Raw genomic sequence first — 18,622 nt, forward strand, 5'->3', positions numbered from 1 at the left:
ATATAATATCGATACTTGGTGAGAACCCATCAAGAATCGATCGCAGGACTAAATATCGCGATATATCGCAATATCGATATTTTGGCACTAGGGCTGCCACGATTATTCGACTAATCGACGACTAATCGACTATTAAAATAGTCGACAACTATTTTGGTCGTCGAAGCGTCTTTTTTTGTTTGTTTTTTCCTTCTTTTGATCTTAAAACTACGGTTCGTGCCTTCTATTGCGGGGGTCTGCCATTCTCTTTGTCACACATGCGCAGTGGTGCTAATCCGTCAGCAATGACGTCACAGGAAGTTCTCGGTAGGCTCATAACAACACGCTCGCTCGAAAATGTGGGAAGCAAAAGGAAAATAAAAGAGGAAAAAGTGTTAAATGTAATTTCTACAAGACAGAATTTGTGTTCCATGAGAGCACTATGGCGATAAATGATCACCTGAAGATGAAGCATGTTGAGACTGAGTTTGATCACGCTGAACAGAGAGCTTCGTCTAGCTAAGCTAACATCGGCGTTAACACAGCTAGCTCCGCCGCGGCTGTCATTACTGCGCTGTTTGGAGATGAACCAGAAGATCTGCAGCAGATCCGTGTCTACGGCGCTTCTGTCTGCATAGTGAACGTTTCATAATCTGCGCTCTTCTAACCAAACGCCGGGAGGACGGCGCGGATAATGAGTTTACACTGGAAATGAACCGCTCGTCCAAGGCTTCATTCATATTCCGCCGGGATCACGTCGTCCGGTTCAAAGAACGGATTATGAAACATTCACCGCGCAGACAGAGAGGCTGTGTGTCGGTACGGATCTGCAGCAGAGTTATGGAACGATTTAAAACTACGAGTCCCAGAAGTGAAGGAGCTCACCTAAAAGTCCAGAGCTAAGTTTACAAGTGTAGCATTACATTATCTGCATTAAGCTACAAGTAAATGTAACTTAAAGTCACAAAAACAACAACAAACAGCAAAACAACACAACATTAAAGAAGTAACACAGATTTAAGGGTTCTCCCCCAAACTGAACAATATGAAGTATCGGTCTGCGCATGTGCAGTGGATGTAGGTAGTGAAAGAATGAAAGTACTGATGTACATTCTAACATCTCCTGCTTTTCTCCCTTTTTAAAATATAAATTTCCCCCTTTTTATTTATTTTCTTTGTTTCTATAGGCATCCTCAGGTTTTATATAGGAAATCTTCAGTTCAAAATGTTATTAGTGTTTTGCTTTAATAAATGGGCCTCAGTGAGCAAATATTTTGAGTGTTATATCTGCTAATAGCTTTTGAAATACTTTATAAATGTTTTATTAAATATATGTTTTAAAGCTTTAAAAAGAATTGCAGGGTTTGAAAGAGTTTTCTGTTGTTGATTCGGATTGCATTATTTGATTTAAGTCTTGTTTTAATGCCAGAAACAAATGAAGGACAAAACCTGCATGATTCATTAAAAGATTAATAAACTATTGTCTTTATTTTAGTTAGAATATAGCTTAAAGACCTCAAGTTTAAAGATAATGATGGTTAAGATGAGTGTTTTACATCCAGTCGCCGCACGAACTGATTAGTCGACTAATCGAAAAAAATAGTCGGAGATTAGTCGACTATTGAAATAATCGTTTGTGGCAGCCCTATTTGGCACACCCCTAGTAGGTACCACACCCCTGGTTCAAGCTCATGCAGATCCACAGCAACAGTCTCATTATATGTTGATGCTAAAGGCAACCCGACAGCAGGTCTTGGTTTAACTTTAGTATGTTTTTGACATGTTTCACATTGACTTAAAATTTTTTCCAACAAGCTGTTGCACTCTCCGTCTGTGTTGCCAGAACTGTTCAGAAGTCTTCTCAGTTTTTCAGTAGAAGCATGTCCAAATTGCTTATGAAGTTTCTCTAAAACTTTCATCTTCTCATTGGTGTTCATTTTGTCTGTGACTTTCAATATTTCTTCAGCATTAGTCATTATCTGATCCATATCTGCAGATTTCTTCTCTTCAGGATTCACAATGTTTACACAATAATGTCCTGAACTTGTAAAGTCAAGCCTAATAGGCTGATTGAACATCACTGCACTGTCCTTTTCCATGTCTAGAACCGTCCCTGCTCTTTTTAACGAGGTCTTACTTAAAAGGAGGGGAATGTCAACAGGCACAACTTCTGCGTCAATATTACACTTTGTGCGACCAATTTTTGCTGGCAACTTTACCTTTTTTACAGAATAAACCACTTGTCCATCTCCAAACTTGAAGGGTCTGCGACTCTGCTCCTCTGATTGTCTTATTGCTGTCACACTTTTCTTTCCTAATGCACTGCTGTAGTTATCCAGCCATTTTTGTCCACATACTGTGCGAGTGCAAGCGGTGTCAATGATAGCTGAGCCAAAACATTCTGTCATGAAGATTTCTGCATCTGTGAGTGCCTCTTTTGTGAACAGGGTGACATTACACTCTTCAACTTCTGTTTGGACTTCAGTTAATTTTACACATTCACCTTTGTGTGGACAGTCCTTGGCCCAATGAAAAGTACTTTGGCACACTGCACATTTCGATCTTCGTCCATATTTATCCAGTGGGTTTGAACCCGGCAGAGGTGTTTGCTGTCGTGTGTTTCTCATCCACGGCTTTTCCTTTCCTCTGCGCTGCTCCGTTGCAAATACTGTTTCTTGTTTTATACTTTCTGTTGTTGTGGTTTTGTTTGCACCAAATATCCTCTTCAAAGCTGACTTCATAGAGACAAAAGTCAAATCCATGCACGCTGTAAGCGCCAACTGTTTATCTGTCGTATCCAAGCACGCAGTATCCAGCAGCTTAAAAGCTAAGACGGCATCCGGCAGCTCCATCTTGTATTTGCGCATGCGCGAATAGCGTTGTTCAAACTCGATGATATAGTCCGCCATAGACATGTTAGCGTCTTTCATTATGCGATCGAAGTTAGCATATGCCTCGTATATTCGGTCTTTTTCCTCTTTTAAGAACATGTCATCAAGCTTAGCGAACAAAACATCCATTCCCGTGTCAACGTTCAGTTCATCTACCGGAATTTCCGTCGCCGTTTCCCGCGCTCTGCCCGATAGACCCAGAGCCACCGCAAGAGCTTGCTTCTTTTTTTCCAGGTCCGTGACTCTTGTCCAAATAGCGACTTCATTCTTCCAGTTTTTGTAAGCCTTTCCTTCTTCGAATGCTGGAGGGACTCTGTAGTTACTAACCATCCTCTGCGACTTTTATTCACTTTCACATCGTACCGACACAACGTCTCACAACCGGAAACCCCCACCCTCACATGCCCCAACGACTCCTTCTATCGGAGTAGAACGCCCCCTAGCTTTGTGGGGTGGTAAGTGATTACAAACAGTATTACAAAACAGTAACACTCCAGACTTGAGTTCAGGACGTTGTGACGTCAAGTTTTCCGCCTCGTGAAATCCTTTGTTTTTTATCTCAGATTATGCAGAGAGAACCGGTCAAAGTTGGACGATAGCAGGCTCCAAGATGAAGGCCGGCCCTGTAACCGTCCCGGAGAAACCCGCCGTCAGGCCGTCCCATCAGGTGAGCCCTCTTTAAAATCAAACCCCACCTCAGCGGTCTACGAGCCACTAAAACCCCGTGTGGCTTCCAGCCCTCCGCCGATCCCCGGGAGACCGATTGGGAGCTTGTGTCGGACCGGAGGAACGAGCGGCTGTCGGCGGCGTGCAGAAACGCCAGCCTCGGCGGCCTGACTCACGTCTCCATCACCAAGTTCGTCCTGGACCGGATCTTCGTCTGCGACAAGCACAAGCTGCTGTTCTGCCAGACGCCCAAAGTGGGCAACACGCAGTGGAAGAAGGTCTTCATCGTGCTCAACGGTGAGACGGCACGCCGTTTCCAGAAGCATTTTCATTCATATGAAGGAAGAAGACATTAAAAGGAGATCAGGAAGGGATTCACAGAGAATAAAAAGTTATTGGTTTGTAAAAGACAAAAATAAAGTTGGGCCAGTCCTTATGAACACTGAGCTTTGAACCTGAAACCAGAGATAAGAACTTTGTTTTAATACGAGTTCCTGCCAATGGAAGAAGATGGCTTCTGTTATCTTTAATGTGTTTTTATAGCACCATTTCTGCTGTGTTCCCGCCCTGATGGTGATCTCTGAATATCCTCTTGGCAGGAGGGTTCTCCACCGTGGAGGAAATCCCAGAGAGCCTGGTCCACGACCACGAGAAGAACGGCCTGCCCCGCCTCTCCTCCTTCACGCCGCAGGAGATAACCCTCAGGTTGGGATCGCCACTCGACGGCGTCCTCCACGAAACAAATTGCACATCTTAGAAGTCTAGTCACTTCTATTACAAAAATAATCAAATCTTAAGCTCGGATGGATAATGGTTCATGTTGAATCTCTCACTCCAGTTATTGGTTGTCATTTAGCTGATTATTTACCATTTTTATTACATTTCTTATTTATTGCATTCCTTGCAGGTGTTATAAGGCGAGTCACTCCCTCCTGGATTTTATGGAGAGATTTTTGTGCCAAGTCACAGTTTTGAGATCCAAATATTCAAAATTGTGTTCAGAATAAAACATCATAATTTGCAAATTAAAATATATATAATTTTCATTCAAAAACTTTATTTCCTTTTAAAAATAATTTTGCATTCATTGACTTACGATGGGGTATTGGGGCCAGTTTACAAACTTTTTTTTATATTTTATGACTTTGTATCTCGTAAATTTACGAGATAAAAGTCATATATTTATGACTTAAAAACTAAAACTCATAGGCTAAATTTACAAATGTTCTCCTTTGAGTTTACCAGATTTAAAGGATTCAATTTACGAGAAAAAAAGAGCGTAATATTACTTTTTTTTGGTGGCTCCAATATTCTGTCGTACAAACTTTTTTTTTGCCTTAAAAATGTATTTTGCATTTGAAAACTTTTTATGCTGTCAAAAGATAATTTTGCGTTTGCAAACTGGTTTTTTGTGCTTTCACAATATTATTTTTGCATTATAAGTAGAGCTGTCAGGTGATTAAAATTTTTAATCATGATTAATCGTATTTTGTCCAGAGTTAACTCGCGATTAATCGCAAATTTACATGTGGCTTTTTTTTAAGGAAAAAAAATGTGTGCTTCGTGGAATTTAGCAGTTCTACATTAATTATGAAAACAAGAATGACAAAATTTATAGTTTTCATCAGAAATACTTTATTTTGTAACATTGTATTGAGATAAACTTTCTTAACAATCAAAGGCTGTAACATAAAATGCCTAACATTTTAAATTCAAAACTTCAATCAACGTTCAGTAAAATAAAACAAAAAAAACATCAAAAATAACATTTCCATAACACTTTCATGTTCATTTTTTGTCAGGACCAAATCTTTTCCTCCTCTGCTGAACTACACTAATAAATGAAATAGAGATTTATCATTTCCAATTAACTTTTGTTTTTTAAAACATTAAAGACTGAGAAAAGCGGGATACTCTGTGGATAGTTTGACAGTCTGTTACTGCCGCCGCGTTCTCTGGCTGCAGCTCGATGCACCGACGTGTCCAGCGGAGCTCACGCCATGAATATGCCGGCAGACAGACCGCTATGCTGGGGCTGGATCACGCTTAAACCTCCAGAACATTTAAAACGTCCCCCGGTCAGCTTGCTGTTCGGAACGTCGGGGGTCCGCAGCTCCCGGCGCCGGACGCGAGCCGGTACCACCAGACGTGGTACTGGACATGAACCAGAGCCGGGTTAGGGTGCAGGAGCTCTCCAGGTCCTAGCGCCGGCCAGTTTTAGCTCGCAGCTCGGTGGTTGGAGACCCGCCTCTGATCTAGTGAGAGCAGCCAGTGAGTTAAAGGGCGGGACGCCCGCGCGCGCGGGGGATGGAAAGGCACGTATGAGAAAATCCGCGATTAATGCGTCAAAAAAATTGTCGGCGTCAAGCACACGTCAGATTAATGCGTTTTTAACGCGACAAATCTGACAGCCCTAATTATAAGTTTTTTTTGCAAAAAAAAAAATATTTTTGCATTTGCCAATTTTTTTTGTTTTAAAGAATAGTTTTGCGTTTGTAAACCTTCTTTTTGCCAAAAATATTTTTTGTGTTTGAAACTTTTTTACTTTCAAAAAATATTTTTGCGTTTGGAAACCTTTTTTTTGCTTTAAATTTTTTTTTTTCATTTGGAAACAGTTTTTTTGCTTTCAAAAAATATTTTTGTGTTTGTGGCACAAATGAGTTTCCGTATGCGTTTTGCCTCATCTCGCTTTCGCCCTATCCTTGATTTTGTGTTCAGAACTCAGAGTTAAGTGTAATATTTGTGCCTCCAAACAGCCAATCACAGACAAGAGGGTTCATGCTGATTGGTCTAGATTCTAACCAATCAAGTGTCTCTGCCTCGTATTGATGGTTCTTGGAGAACTCAAGATATCTATAAGAAAATAATCAGGATGCATAAAATACACAAAATGCATTATGAAAAATTGCATCTTGAAATATAAATTTTATAACAAAAAAGAGCAGCTGGGTTTGTCAGAATTTACTTCTTTAAATTCTTTTTACTGCTGCTATAAGCCCCTCCCACGTGATGGAGCAGTGGCGTTCTTCTGCCACGATGTGTGGCGGCTCACTGGAAAAACCTCTGGGTGGTTTCGTGGAGGCGTGCACCGGTGCTTTTGAACAGCTCTTTACAATAAATAAACCTGATCCTTCATCATCTCATCGTTTTGCTTCCTTTGTGATGGGGTCCATAAAAGGTTTTGACTGTAGCTCCTCCCACACGCAAGCAGTCATGGAGGCAAAATCCTGGAGAGTCTTCTGAGGTTTTCTTTTCTGATTTTCTCTGTTAAAACTGTGAGGAAAATGGACTTCCTGATCAGACGTCTTTCCTTCCTCTCCAGGTTGAACACTTACTTCAAGTTCTTCATCGTGAGGGATCCCTTCGAGCGTCTCATTTCTGCCTTCAAAGATAAGTTTGGGAAGAACCCCCGGTTCGAGCCGTGGTACAAGCACGACATCGCTCCGGTCATCATCAGGAAGTACCGCAAGAGCCACCGCGACAGCGACAGCGCCGCCTCCGGCCTGCACTTCGAAGACTTCGTCCGTTACCTAGGCGACGCCGAAGGCCGACGCCACCTGGACCAGAAGTTCGGCGAGTCCATCATCCACTGGGTGACCTACGCGGAGCTGTGCGCGCCGTGTGAGATCAGGTACAACGTGGTGGGCCACCACGAGACGCTGGAGCAGGACGCCCGGCACATCCTCAGAGCCGCCGGCATCGAGGGGCTGGTGTCGTACCCGGCCATCCCGCCGGGAATCACGCGCTACAACCGCAGCAAGGTGGAGCACTACTTCTCAGGCATCAGCAAGCGGGACGTCCGGCGCCTGTACGCGCGTTACCAGGGCGACTTCCACATGTTCGGATACTCCAGCCCAGACTTCCTCCTGCAGTAAACGAGTCGTTTTGATAAAAACTGAAGTTTTAGGTAGTGCCTGACGCGTGTAGGAACTCTTTTTTAACTTATTTATAGGAACGACGGTTCACGTTTAAGTTATTATAACTCCTTTTCTGCTGTGTATTTAATATGGGTTCTCCTCTTCAGCTGGGGGCTGTACTTGTTACTTTGCACTGTATCGTTTACAACTTTTAACACTTTGTGTCTTTAATTTGTACTCGTCCTTTCTGTGCTTTTATTTTGTAAATCCCGTGACCGGACCAGGAGGTTCTTTGATTTGATTTTGCCTTTACTGCAAAGCACAGACGTACTTTTTAACATATGAATATGTGTTTGAGTTAACCGTAGATGTTTTTATTCCAACACTAATGAAGGAGCAGCATCAGACGTTTTTGTATCATTCAAACATGACTCAGCATTTGTACGTGATGTTTAGACACGAGCTGCATTGTGAAACAGCCGGATTATCGGGCTTCAGAGACAGCACGGGTTTATAATAAAGTTTGAAGCTGAAATGTTTTTTTATTGTCAGAGGTGGGGCTGTGAAAAGTCCATAAACGTGAGAAAACATTTCCTGTGCAAATGTGTGTAAAAGCTGGCAGCTGCACTGTTAGACACTAAAAGAACTGGAGAAAGCTGAAATAAAGAACACTTTTAAAATCAGAAATCAACAGAAGAACATAAATCCCAAAAATATAAATGTAATTGAGTGGAAATAAGATCTTGACAGAAAAAAACCCTGCAAAGTTAAATAGAAGAGGTTAATAATAGAAGAGAATTGTCGGAGATTAAAGCTGAATAGCTTCAGTTACAGTGGGACAAAAAAGTATTTAGTCATTGACCAATTATGCAAGTTATCTTTCTTAAAAGGATTAGAGAGGCCTGTAATTTTCATTACATCTCAATTATGAGAGTCAAAATTAGAAAAAGAAAATCCATAAAATCGCAATCTGATTTTAAAATAATTTATTTGAAAACAAAAAATGATGGAAATTAAGGATTTAGTCAATAAATCCTTCGTTACCCGAGCAGTGTGTTTGGGATCGTTGTCATGCTGAAAGAGCATACATAGCCACATTCATTCTTTTCTTTACACCAAGTGTTAAAGTCACGGTCCGGGGGCCGGATCTGGCCCTCCGGGTAATTATATCCGGCCCTCCAGACCATTTTATTTTATTTTATTAACTTCATATTTTGATAGGATTCTGACTATTAGTTGAGTTCATCAAATCTAATAATTAAGCTGATATTTCCTTTAAAAAGAGCCTGCACTTAATATTTATTTAAATACCCAAATATTTTTTGTTCAATTTTGTAATAAAAACTGTTTTCTTAGCAATTTTGGTATATTTTATTCAGATATTTTTATTTTGAAAAGCCTCAGTGACATTTCCTGTGTAAAATGCTGCAAAACCCCTTTTTTCTTTGTACGGACCTCTTTAAAAAAAGTAGAATTATTGGTGTTTTCTAGTATTGGCATCTGCGGATATTAAATATGAATATATCAGTAAATCATCTTAAAAAGTAGCATCAAAATATAATATTTTCAACAAACTGAGTCCTAAAATTTTCAGTAATTTTGAATCCGAGGTTGCAGTTAGATGAACCCTCCACAAGGTGGCAGTGTTGCACACTACATCTTCCATGCATGGCGGGTAGAATCTATGGGGTAATGAATCTGCAGACGCTCTGACCAATAAAAGCCTTCATACAGAAGTGTGTGGAGAACATTTGAGCATCAATTTGTCAAACTGTGACAGATTGATGCTCTTCTGGTCTCGCTAAAGCGTCCTCGGGGTCTGTCGTTGCATGTTTGTGTTTCTCGCTGTCAGATTACGCTCCTTGGGCTTCCCGGACCGGTTCATCCTGTTTTTGTCATTTGAATGTGAAGCCAAACGTCTGGAGCTTTGCTCCCTGTGTTTGCTCAACTCATTTTGAAAGACAAAATAAATAAATAATTGGAGGCGCTTTGTGGGAGAAGATGCTGGAATGTTCCATGAACTACATCCGTGCTACTGCGGAGAACACTAGACGGTCCGTTAAGTGTTTCAATCACAAATATATTACTTCTTTAAAAAGGTTTCCTATCACCCACCTGTGTCGATCCCAACTTTAATCAGTATAAAAGACACCTGTCCACACCCTTAAACAGTCAGAAAGCAACCTCTCAACCAAGACCAAAGAGCTATCGCAGGACACCAGGGACAAGGTTGTAGACCTGAACCAGACTGGGATGAACCATTCTATGATAAGTAAGTAGCTTAGATTGAAAACTGTTGGAACATTTATTTTTTTTTTAAATGGGAATCTCCATCCACCTGGAGCTCCATGAAAGATCTCACCTGGTGGAACAAATGACCTTGAGAACTGTGGGGGAACTGGTCAGTGACCTGAAGAGAGCAAGGACCACAATAACAAAGGTCACTATGGTAACACATGACGTCATTGTGAATTCAAATCCGGTAAGATTTAAACCCAAACATGTCCAAACATGCCTTAAGTTCTCCAGGGAACGTCTGGACGATCCAGAGGAGGGTTGGTCATGTGATCAGATGAGACAAACGAATGACCACATGACATAAATCCCCCTCGCATGTCTGGAGGAGGAAGAATGTTGAGTTTAAGCCCCAACACCACTGTGAAGCATGAGGGTGGAAGCATCATGGTTTGAAGCAGCTTTTCTGCAAAAGGACTGAGACGATTGAGAACATTTAGGACAAAACAAGGCAATTATCCTTAAACACATCGCCGCGGCAACCATGAAACATTTAAGCAAAAAAGAATTTCAAGTTTATAGAGTTTTCTGACCGGTCTCTGGAAAATCTGCAGAGAGTTTTCTTCAACCCTAAAACATCCCAGAAGATCTCCATGGAGGGATGGACCAAACTATCAGCTACAGCGAGAACCTGGTGAAGATCTACATGAAACCTTTGACCTCTGAATTGTCTTTCTGCTAGCATTTTGGACTATTTTGGCATTTACTAATATTTTTTGTAGGCTATTTCGGAGTTTGGCTAATACTTCGGCTACATGTTAGCTATTTTGGCTTTTTTTGTTTTATAGACTGTTTAGGAGTTTGGCTAATATTTCAGCTACATGCTATCTGTTTTGGCTAACATAGGCTTTTTTGTAGTTATATAGGCTGTTTTGGAGTTTAGCTAATATTTTAGCTACATGTTAGCTATTTTGGCTAATTTGGGCTTTTCTCTTTAGAATTTCTTTAGGCTTTTTGGAGTTAGGCCAATATTTACACACTAGTTGTTTTGGCTAATTTAGGCTTTTTTTTTTCGTTTTTTTAGGATATTTTCAAGTTTAGCTATTTTTTAGCTACATGCTAGCTGCTTCGGCTAACCTACGTATTTTTATTTATTTTTTTAGTTTATTAGGCTAATTGGCATTTAGCTAATATTTTAGCTGGGTATCAGATTCAGTGTTTTCAGCTATTAGCTTTAGCATTTTTAGCTATCAATTTCAGCATTTTTAGCTATCAACTTCACCATCTTCAGCTATCAGCACTAGCATCCTCAGCAGCCAAATTCAGCTTAAACCATTTACAACAGTAATATTGCAGGTAATGCGATATATTTAATTCATGATTATGTTAAAAGGTTACTGTTTTAAAGTTTTAAAATTTTGTTTTAGAATTTTCAATAAATGTTCGGCCCGCGACCTAAAGGTGTGTTTGGATTTTGACCCCTTGTGGGAGAGAGTCTGACACCCCTGTTCTATAGGGATCAATCCTGCAAGTCACTACCGAGGGCAAAAACGTGCTAGAGGTCTGTTTGTCTCCAGATCCAGGTGTCCGCTGCATCAACAAACAGCATCACCTGCCACACCCTCGGTATCAATATTGACTCAGACGTGAGACGTTCGTCCCATGTCTGCAGCAGACCGTCTGCCTCCGGCGTGCAGACGTGGATCCGGCTGCCGGCGGGTCATCACCAGGTTCGGGCTTCTTCATCATCGGCACGAGCCCAGGCCCGGCCTCGTTCTGTCTGCGCGCAGCCAACCGGCTTCCTGTGTTTGTGCCGTTCTCAACCGAATCTGTGTCAAGTGCTGGAGAGAGCTCGAGGAAAGCGGAAGTATGAGTTTCACTTTCAGAATAAAAGTGAAACTATTCACACTGTCACCTTTTGTGTCTCTAACCTCAATGATGAGTATTAGGATTTGGGGGTTGTTTATTTCAATCGATTAAAAATAATAAAGAAGACAAACAAGAGAAATCCACAAATATACAATAATATATCAAACTTAATTGGAAAAACAACAATTAGAAAGTAATACATACATAAATGAATGATGTTATTGTTATTGTTCTTAATCATAAATAGACACATTTGTAGGCCTACTTATTTGTACATTTACATGTATGTTTACATAAATATGTGTATTGGTAAATATTTTATATACAGCACATTGCACTTTGAATCCATTAAATTTGTCAATAAAGAGTTTAGTTAAAAGGATTTGTATTATTTCAACCCCATTATGCCAACAACTAATGTTCTGAAATTATCTGAAAATTAAAAAAAGAGAGATTTAAAGGTTGTTTGAAAAGTAGCCAAAAATAAAATAAGATTTGTGAGAGTAATAATATGTGATCAAATCTAAAATATTGTAGAAAAAAATAGATGTAGATTAAATACATAAAATATGATCAGAATCATCATATTTAGTTAAAGTGCTTTAACACAATTACAAACTGAACAAAGCATTGTAAATTTAAACTAAACATAATCAAAACAGCTAAAAGCAAGTTTAAGAAAAAAGTAAATGAATACACAATAAAAGATTGACAAAGAGCATAACTTTTGGTTAACTTTTTTAAATAATTTGGACCAAACACAAATTATTTGTGATAACTGGGACTTTATAACTTCAGCTTCGTATTTTTATTTGTTTATTTTTTCCCCCCAAAAAATTAAATTACCTGTGTTAAATAGATGTGTATACATCCCTGAAACATAATGAGAAACCAGTTCAGGCAAGATTGTTGAGTCAACACTCATCATATGTTGTGATTGATGGTATATTGCAGACACAATTTGATTACATTTACAACTAAACAAAAACTCAAATCATTGAGGAATTATGCTATTTATTATATATAAAGAGAAGTAATAACAAATTAAATCCTATACACGTGTTCTTCGTTTTATTGTGAAATCGCTGACCGGAAGTAGCACGCTCCGCTAAGCTTGACGTAATCGGCGGAGGAGCAGCGAGCACGGAGCCCGCTGCCACCTCAACATGGAGTAGCGGCGCCCGACCGTTAGCTGCCGTACAGCGGATCCCGGAGAGCGGAACCCCGGCCGTCCTGTTCGGCGCCTAACCGGACGGACCCGTCGCCGATGACCCAGCGGGCGTTTTTTGCGAAAGTGTGAGCGAAGCTCCGGCTTTTATTCGAAAGATGGCGAACGACTCCCCAGCTAAAAGTCTGGTAGACATAGACTTGGCTTCATTGCGGGTGAGTATTTTTTCTCTCGATTCTTTTGTGGCTCTTTAACGGCGTTTCTCGGTAAAAACGGACTGGTTTGAGTTCGGCGAACACGAACGAGTCTCCCTCTGGTCTTCGGGGGGTTCTATTGTTCGGAATAAGCGGCTGAAAACGAGCGCGAGCCCCGGCGAGGTGTCGCCAGCGGCTGCTTTTCCTTTGTTCGAGATGCGTTTGGCATGAAGGGGGACCAGGGCGCAACAGCTGGCTCGCGCTGGACACAATCCATGGATGTTTATCCTTATTTTTTTTGTGTGTAATTTCCTAACTCTTCTGTTTTTCCTGTTTTGCGTTTGCAGGATCCAGCCGGGATATTCGAGCTGGTGGAGGTGGTTGGAAATGGAACCTATGGACAGGTCTACAAGGTTGGTTGGAGGCTCAGTGGCCTGTTTTTGAGTTTTTGAGCTTTGGTGCACATCAGGGCTGCTGTTTCAGTGTTTCAACACAGAATAAGAATGTTTTTTTTTGGAGGATCAGAATCCATCTGGGAGGTGTTGAACATGAACCTCACCCTCTGCAGACATCTACCTTGGGTGAAACTGGAGCTGGGGGTTTGTCCGGGATACGTTTGAGAGAAATTCTGCTGTTAAATGTCTGAAAAGGAGTTAAAAAGGATATAATTTAGCTCCATAGAAATCTAGTTTGCAAAACATTGATTCTTAATGCCCCCCACCCCCCCTGAGCGTTTAACTCTGACAGCCCATAGTGCTCCAGTGACCTGCATTCTGAACCCCCTCCGCCCCAAATCGCAGAGCAAACATCTGTGTGCTCGTGTAATCCCCCCCACACACCTGAAATCAGCTGCCGCTGCAACTTCCTAGCTCGCTATCTTCCCACCAGATGCCGTTGAGCCCGGCACGTGGGATTGGGAATTACAGCTTCTCCTTTTTTTGCCTCTAATAATCCCCCTCCTTCTCCGCTTAGGGCTAATTCTGCATGGGGGGGTGGTTTGCATGAGTTTAAGAAGCTTCGCAGCTACAGCTTCCTGTCGATCAGCTGTTGGTGCTGCCTGGGCCGGTGGGCGGAGGGCTGCAGCTGTCCACTTTGGGAGGGAAATCTCCCCCCTCCCACCCCCAGCGGCTCGCACAAAGCCGGGTCTGTCTCCGGACTCGTTTGGGTCTCCTGGACCCCGGCGGCCTCCGCAGAAAGGAGGCGTTTGTCTCCAGCGCCTTAAAAACCAACTGACTGAGTGATCAGTCTCTGCTCTCACTGGAGGCGGGTGAAGCCTTCCCTTTGCAGTCTGTGGGACTGTTGCTGAAAGGAGAACCTGCTTGTATGGATGCTCCTCCACCTCTGCTGGGGGGTCAAAAGCGTCCCGACCCTCTGTCCCGAGATGCACATCCTTCAGGGTTGTCCTCCGAGGCTGCGAGTGCCGTGTCAGGGTTTCGGGGCCGCGCTGTGTTGCTGGCGTTTTCACGCTGTGCTTTCTGCCAAGTGGGCAGCAGTTTCCCCCTGGAGGGGTGCCAGATTACAGTCAACCTCTGAAAACACAGCACAGCGCTTTCTAGACCCACTGCAGAGCACTCCTCACAAGCTGAGCAGAAACGTGGGTCCAGAAACCCATGGAGCACACTTGAGCATGATAGCAATTGAATGACATACACAGTTCTTGGATTTTAGGAAAATAAGAATGATAAAAATTGAGATTACCAAGCAGAAAACGAATCTTCATTATAATTAGACACTAATTTTTAATTTTCCACACTCTGATCAGTCAAACTGCATCCCATGTTTGTTATTTTTCCTCTTGTTTCTATGAACGTAATGTCACCACTTTAAATAAAGTTGTAAATTCAACATAAAGGCACAGGTATTACTGACATGCCTATCAAGCTGAAAACCCACATCCAATGAAAAAATGGGTAGCTAACACTTTTTCTGTAATTTTTTTAAGCTTTTGTTGACTTTGATGGGATGTGAAGCTTATAGCTGAAAACGCTAAAGTTGAAAGCTGAATTCACTGAAGCTAATATCTGAAAATGCTGAAGTTGACGGTTGAAAACGTTGAAATTAATAGCTCAATATGCTTAAGCTGAAAATGCTGAATCTAATAGCTGAAAACGCTGAAGTTGATAGCTGAAATCACTGAAGCCAGTAGCTGAAATCACCGAAGCTAATAGCTGAAAACATTGAAGCTAATAGACGAAAATGCTGAAGTTGACAACTGAAAACGCTAAAGTTGGTAGCTGAAAACGCTGAAGTTGATAGTTGAAATCAATAACGCTAATAGCTGACAGTATTGAAGCTAATTGCTGAAATCCATGAAGCTAATAGCTGAAAACAGTGAAGCTAATAGCTGAAAATGCAGAAGTTGACAGCTGAAAATGCTGAAGTTGATACCTGAAATCAATAAAGCTAATAGCTGACAATATTGAAGCTAATGGCTGAAAACGTTGAAGCTAATAGCTGAAAATGTTGAAGTTCATAGCTGAAAACGCTGAAGTTGATAGCTGAAGTCTCTGAAGGTAATGGCTGCAAATGCTGAAGTTAATAGCCAGCTAAAATATTGGCTAAATGAAAATTAGCCTAAAAAACAAAACTTCGGTTAGCCAAAACAGCTAATATGTTGCTGAAATATTAGCTAAACTCCAAAGTAGCCTAAAAATCTTAGTAAATGCCAAACTAGTCCAAAAAACTAGCAGAAAGACAGTTTTTAAAACTTTAAAACCATATCTGTTTAACATAACTATGAATAAAAACAGGCAGGAATATTATTTCAGAATGAATCAACTCAAATCTTAGATAACCTTCAATATTTTACTCTCCATAAAAATCTATTTTGTCAGCATTATACAAGTTAGAAAAAGACTGTTAGGGTTAATTGACGTGATACACAGTCTTCATTTAAAGAAGAGTCACAGGTTCACCTCTAATTCAAAGACCCACGCTGATGAAAATGGAATTTTTAGCATGTTCTTGTGCCATTTATCTGACGATGGAGGACATATCTAAAGAAAATTATAATTAAAACTGCATTCATGAGTCTTTTTTTAAAATGAAATCATTGTGATGACAAAAATGGCGTTTGAAAAAGAGCTAATTTTTGACGTAGAAAACTCGTCATATCTTTGTTTTCCTCGTTAGAAGTGACATCTGACCCTAAACTGTACAGCAAAGCTCCTATATTGGTTGCCATTTTTATTGCACTGTTAATGTTAGGTTAGGGGTTGTTGGAGGCTGTAAGCTAGCAGGAGAGAGTGTGAACAGAGAACTCTCAGCAACAGAGGTCTAACAGTCCTGCTCACAACTTGGGAGGCAAATTTCTAATGAACTCTTGCCACTCTGCAGAAACTATGTCCTAAAAACGACATATTAAATATTTAAAAACAGCACTGAGAAGGCTTTGAAAATAGATCAAAGTGGATTTTTAATGCAGCAGAACGTTCTCAGCTGCTGTCTGAGCTGTTCGGTCTAGTTCTTGAGTTATGTGGCCCTCACATGAAAAGGATCCCTGGTTTAAAGGGACATGTCAAGGAAGGAAGTAAAACGAATTGTTGCCGTTTAGCTAGCTTGATTTTGGGATTGCTAGCTGTGCAGGCATTTGGTTATTGAGCCGGGCTGCGGGTCTATACTAGTGTGTGATTAAAGGGTTATCTCTGATCAAACATGGTCTGGACGTTTTCTGTAGAACTGGGGCTTTGCAGCAGACGCACTTATGAATTTCACTAACGCATCTCTCCACCGGTGTTTCCTGACATCTGTTGTTCAGAATGTTCTAAAATGTAACCGATTGAATCTTTTGACTGATTATTGTAAAATTATAGCAAACTAATTAACTGAAAAACATAAAAAAATATTGAGATATTTATTTAAAGCGGTCAGTTTTCTTCGTAAACATTCTGGTTGTTGGGAAGGGTCATTTGGATGTCCAGTCAGCACCAGCAGCCGCCGCTGACCTGCATGCTTTGCATCCTCGGGGTGTGTCGAGGCTGCACCTATCTGTGATTTAATCCCAGCAGGTCTTAAAGTCGATGTGAAGCTGCTTCATCAGTCAGACGCTGAATTATCGCCCTCCAAACCACACAAAAGTAGAATCTGGGCTGGATTTTTGCGCTCTGCCCTATTTTCGTCTGCCTTTGCTTGATGTATTGGAGGCAAACGTCTCGGAGCAAAGCTCCAGATTGAGCTGGATTTCTACAGCTCCGTGGTATTATCCTCCGTCTTCTTTTGTTTTCTCCCCCCAACCTCAGCAGCAGCCTCGCCCCTACTCTCAGAATAGGAAGAGGCGTCCTCAGGGAGTGAGCTGTGCATGACAGGCCGGAGAAGCAAACTCTCTTCAAATGTTTGATGGGACTGCGGTTGATCTCAGGGCACAGACGGTTAATGCTTAAAACAGGATCTCATGCAAGAAAAGATCTTTTTTTTTTCTTTCAAAGAAACAGCATTTCAGAGTGAAGGGGTTCCACTCGCCTCACTGGTGGGGGAGGCTGCAGGACTTCAGGTTAATCCTCATCGACCCCTGTCAAGCTGCCTTCAGGGGTTCTACAACTGCTCGAGTCTCTTCTAAAGCACTGAAAACCCTTTAAAGACTGACGTCTTTGTCACAAAATCCAACCGAATGTTGGTAATTCTCATTTGGTTTGCAGGAATTCCTGTTACTCCATGTAATATGTGCGTAAATAACCAGTGCTGTTGCAGATGCACTGACCCGTGCCCCCGCCTGCCTAATTAATGACTGCTGGGTAGAGTTGGGGGACGGGGGTGTAGGGCGCTCTCAAACTCCCGTTGAGGCGGTGGACATGAGATAAATCGCACACAGCGACCCCTCTCTCTGATTGGTTTCACAAGACTTACAGTGTCCCCTGACCGGCCACTGCCGGAACAAAACTTCCTGTGTTTGCTGGTGTACGACACTGTCTGCTGGAGCTCATTGTGCCTCGAGTGGCGTTGGGGCGGCATACAAAGGCGCCTGTAGACCAGGCAGTCTCGTAGTAAAGTAGGAATCTTTTGGTTGAAGTAGGGCTGCCATGATTAGTCGTCTAATTGACGACTATTAAAATAGTTGACTAATTTAATAGTTGATTAGTCGTTACTTTATATTATATGGAGTCAGAGTGTAGTTAAGTTGAAAGTTATAATGGCTTTCTGCTAGCTTATTGGACTATTTTAGGAAAAATAATCGGTGATTAGTTGCCTATTAAAATAATCGTTTATGGCAGCACTATTTTGAAGGGACAGATAGAATGTCCCCCGTCTAACTTAATTCCAGAAAGAATCCCTTCTTTTTCAAGCAAATGAATGAGTGAAAAAGTCAGTAGGGAAGTTGGGTTGAGAAACACTACCATCGCCGTTTAATCCTTCCCAGCTGCTGCCCTGCGATCGATAGGTCGCATCTTCAGGTTTCAAAGTCTCCCTCGTCTTTTGAAGCTCCCACTCCTTTTTTTCTGGTGGGATTATGCTGACACAGCTCTGCCTGCTCTCCTCGTCTCTGTCTGTGCCGCTTACATCCCAGCGTCTCTTGGGTCGTACTCTGTGAGAATTGGGTCAGCGTCCAGCGGCAGCATCAAGTAGAAAAGCCCAGAGAGGCAGGGGGCCGAGGCACGGCCATCCGTGTCACGTGCTGCTGCGACTATTCCCATCCTCTGGATTTATTCAGAGCATGCTGGTCAGCTTATCGGAAAGGAAACGAGTCCTGAAATGGAGAGTAATCTCTAGTTGAACTCCCCTTCTGTCCATCACTTATTTAGATCTTACCCAGGTTCAGGGGTCAACAGT

General features: G+C 41.7%; 2 protein-coding genes across 8 annotated transcripts in view; both read left to right on the forward strand.

The window, feature by feature from the left end:
• Nucleotides 1–7,932, forward strand: part of chst10 (carbohydrate sulfotransferase 10) — a 15,871-nt gene extending 7,939 nt beyond the window's left edge. The window contains exons 2-5 of the mRNA XM_024294516.2: nucleotides 3,434–3,537; nucleotides 3,608–3,833; nucleotides 4,136–4,241; nucleotides 6,859–7,932. Coding sequence (XP_024150284.1) covers nucleotides 3,434–3,537; nucleotides 3,608–3,833; nucleotides 4,136–4,241; nucleotides 6,859–7,411 — 989 coding nt within the window. The 3' untranslated portion in view covers nucleotides 7,412–7,932. The remainder of the gene's footprint in view (nucleotides 1–3,433; nucleotides 3,538–3,607; nucleotides 3,834–4,135; nucleotides 4,242–6,858) is intronic.
• A 4,660-nt stretch (nucleotides 7,933–12,592) lies between these two features.
• Nucleotides 12,593–18,622, forward strand: part of LOC112160181 (mitogen-activated protein kinase kinase kinase kinase 4) — a 52,183-nt gene continuing 46,153 nt past the window's right edge. For 6 of the 7 annotated variants that reach the window (XM_024294572.2, XM_024294575.2, XM_024294576.2 and 3 more), the window contains exons 1-2: nucleotides 12,593–12,880; nucleotides 13,207–13,272. In XM_024294572.2, coding sequence (XP_024150340.1) covers nucleotides 12,824–12,880; nucleotides 13,207–13,272 — 123 coding nt within the window. In that variant the 5' untranslated portion in view covers nucleotides 12,593–12,823. The remainder of the gene's footprint in view (nucleotides 12,881–13,206; nucleotides 13,273–18,622) is intronic. The other variant, XM_024294570.2, reaches the window with a different exon arrangement.

Source organism: Oryzias melastigma, linkage group LG2, assembly GCF_002922805.2.
Source record: "Oryzias melastigma strain HK-1 linkage group LG2, ASM292280v2, whole genome shotgun sequence".
Classification (NCBI taxonomy): Eukaryota; Metazoa; Chordata; class Actinopteri; order Beloniformes; family Adrianichthyidae; genus Oryzias; species Oryzias melastigma.